This window comes from Austrofundulus limnaeus, unplaced genomic scaffold (assembly GCF_001266775.1).
Source record: "Austrofundulus limnaeus strain Quisiro unplaced genomic scaffold, Austrofundulus_limnaeus-1.0 Scaffold641, whole genome shotgun sequence".
Lineage (NCBI taxonomy): Eukaryota > Metazoa > Chordata > Actinopteri > Cyprinodontiformes > Rivulidae > Austrofundulus > Austrofundulus limnaeus.
The window spans coordinates 230,130-232,376 of NW_013953043.1; the positions used below are offsets into that span (position 1 = coordinate 230,130).

Sequence of the window (2,247 nt, forward strand, 5' to 3'; positions counted from 1 at the left end):
TGTGTGTGTGTGTGTGTGTGTGTGTGTGTGTGTGTGTGTTGTACGTACCACAGCAGAAATTTCCAATCTGTAGGTTTTAAGATCACTGGTTCCCGGCAAAAACTTGCCATTGACATAGGTGATGAAGGCTAAATCCACTGATGCACTCAGGTAGAAAACCACTGCCAAGAAATGAAAACCTGCATCCTGCAAGAGGAGAAATCAATCAGAGAAGAGAACTTGTTGTTTGATCTTTTTACAGTTACTAATGCGCACCACACCCCAAATACAATCTTCTTCCAGCATTCAAGGTGGGCATCAACTTTTGGTCTTTACACCTGCTTTTCTGCGGAGTTGGTATACAAACACTTCTACATTAGTTTCATTATTATTTTAAATTGCAATATCAAATTGTCCTCAGACAGCAATGTTGCTGGATGTCTGAATCACAAATCACAAAGTACTGACGCTGAGCATGTGCAGCGTTGTATCTGTAAAAAGGTTAATTTATCAATCAGCTGACAGTCTGTGAAGTTTAACAACTTTGGACTATGGCTAATCTAAACTTTTTGGCTCCTTTTGGCTTTGGTCTCTTTTTTTTTTCCTTTTGGCTTTAGGACAGAGCCAATTTGAGAAATAATGTTTACTGATGTTGTGCATTTTGACTATGTGGCAGCACTAACTTTTGATCTTTCAATCTATCTGTCCATCCATTGTGTTATAAAGCACCTCAAAGTGATACTTGAGTGAAAGTACAAATATATTACCATAAAATTACTTTTGTAAAAGTTAGCATTCTTTAAAAATATTACTTCAGTAAAATTCTAAAAATACAGTAGCTGATGTTTACTGTACTTATGCATCAAAAGTAAATTTCTGATATAAAATACTTAAGTAGTAAAATACTGAGTAAAACTGAGCAGCTGGAATGCCAAAAATTATGTTTATTGGGAGGTGTTTATTTTGACAACTTTGGGATGCACACTGCAAAAACTGTCCATCTTACCAAGTTTTAAAATCATATATCCAGCCAAAAAAGTCTTTTTGATCTTGTTTTGAGACTGATTTACTGAACAACTTACTGTGTAAGAATAATAATCTTGTTTTCAGAATGTGTAAGATTATTTGTCTTGTTAGTCTGAAAATTTAACTCAAATTAAGTCAAAATTTTCTGCCAATGGAGTAAGAAAATTTTACTTGGTAAGATTCTTGAAATACTTGATTTGACTCAATTTTTTCTTATTTAAAGAACTTTACCAAGTAAAATTTTCTTGCTGCATTGGCAGAAATTTTTGACTTAATTTGAGTCAAATTTTCAGGTGAACAAGACAAAATCTTACAAATTCTGAAAACAAGATTATTATTCGTACACAATCAGTTCTTGTTTAGTAAATCAGTCTCAAAACAAGATCAAAAAGACTGTTTGGCTGGAAATAAGACTTTAAAACTTGGTTACGTGGACATTTTTTACAGTGCAGTAGGTTTCATGGTTCAGCTATATGTATATGTATCTCATCATAATATTAGATTACATACATTCACCAACCACTTTATTAGGTACACCTGTCCAACTGCCCATTTATACAAATGTTGAATCAGCCAATCACATGGCAGTAGCTCAGTGCATTTGGGCATGTAGAAATGGCCAAGATGATCTGCTGCAGTTCAAACCGAGCATCAGTATGGGGAAGAAAGGTGATTTGAGTGCCTTTGAACVTGGCATGGTTGTTGGTGCCAGAAGGGCTGGTCTGAGTATTTCAGCAACTGCTGATCTACTGGGATTTTCACVCACAACCATCTCTAGGGTTTACAGAGAATGGTCCGAAAAAGAAAAAACATCCAGTGAGCGGCAGTCCTGTGGGCGCAAATGCCTTGTTGATGCTAGAGGTCAGTGGAGAATGGCCAGACTGGTTCGAGCTGATAGAACAGCAACGGTAACTCAAATAACCACTCGTTAAAACCGAGGTCTGCAGGAGAGCATCTCTGAACACACAACACATTGAACATTGAGGCAGATGGGCTTCAGCAGCAGAAGACCACACCGGGTGCCACTCCTATCAGCTAAGAACAGGAAATTGAGGCTACAATTCACACAGGCTCACTAAAACTGGACAATAGAAGATTGGAAAAACGTTGCCTGGTCTGATTAGTCTCAATTTTTGCTGCAACATTTGGATGGTAGGGTCAGAATTTGGCGTCAACAACATGAAAGCATGGATCCATCCTGCCTTGTATCAACGGTTCAGGCTGGTGGTGGTGGTGTCATGG

At 37.6% G+C, this 2,247-nt stretch overlaps 1 protein-coding gene across 1 annotated transcript in view; it reads right to left on the reverse strand.

The window, feature by feature from the left end:
- LOC106531489 (myelin and lymphocyte protein) overlaps window positions 1–2,247 on the reverse strand; it is a 17,316-nt gene that overhangs the window by 2,881 nt on the left and 12,188 nt on the right. The window contains exon 3 of the mRNA XM_014027366.1: window positions 49–186. Coding sequence (XP_013882820.1) covers window positions 49–186 — 138 coding nt within the window. The remainder of the gene's footprint in view (window positions 1–48; window positions 187–2,247) is intronic.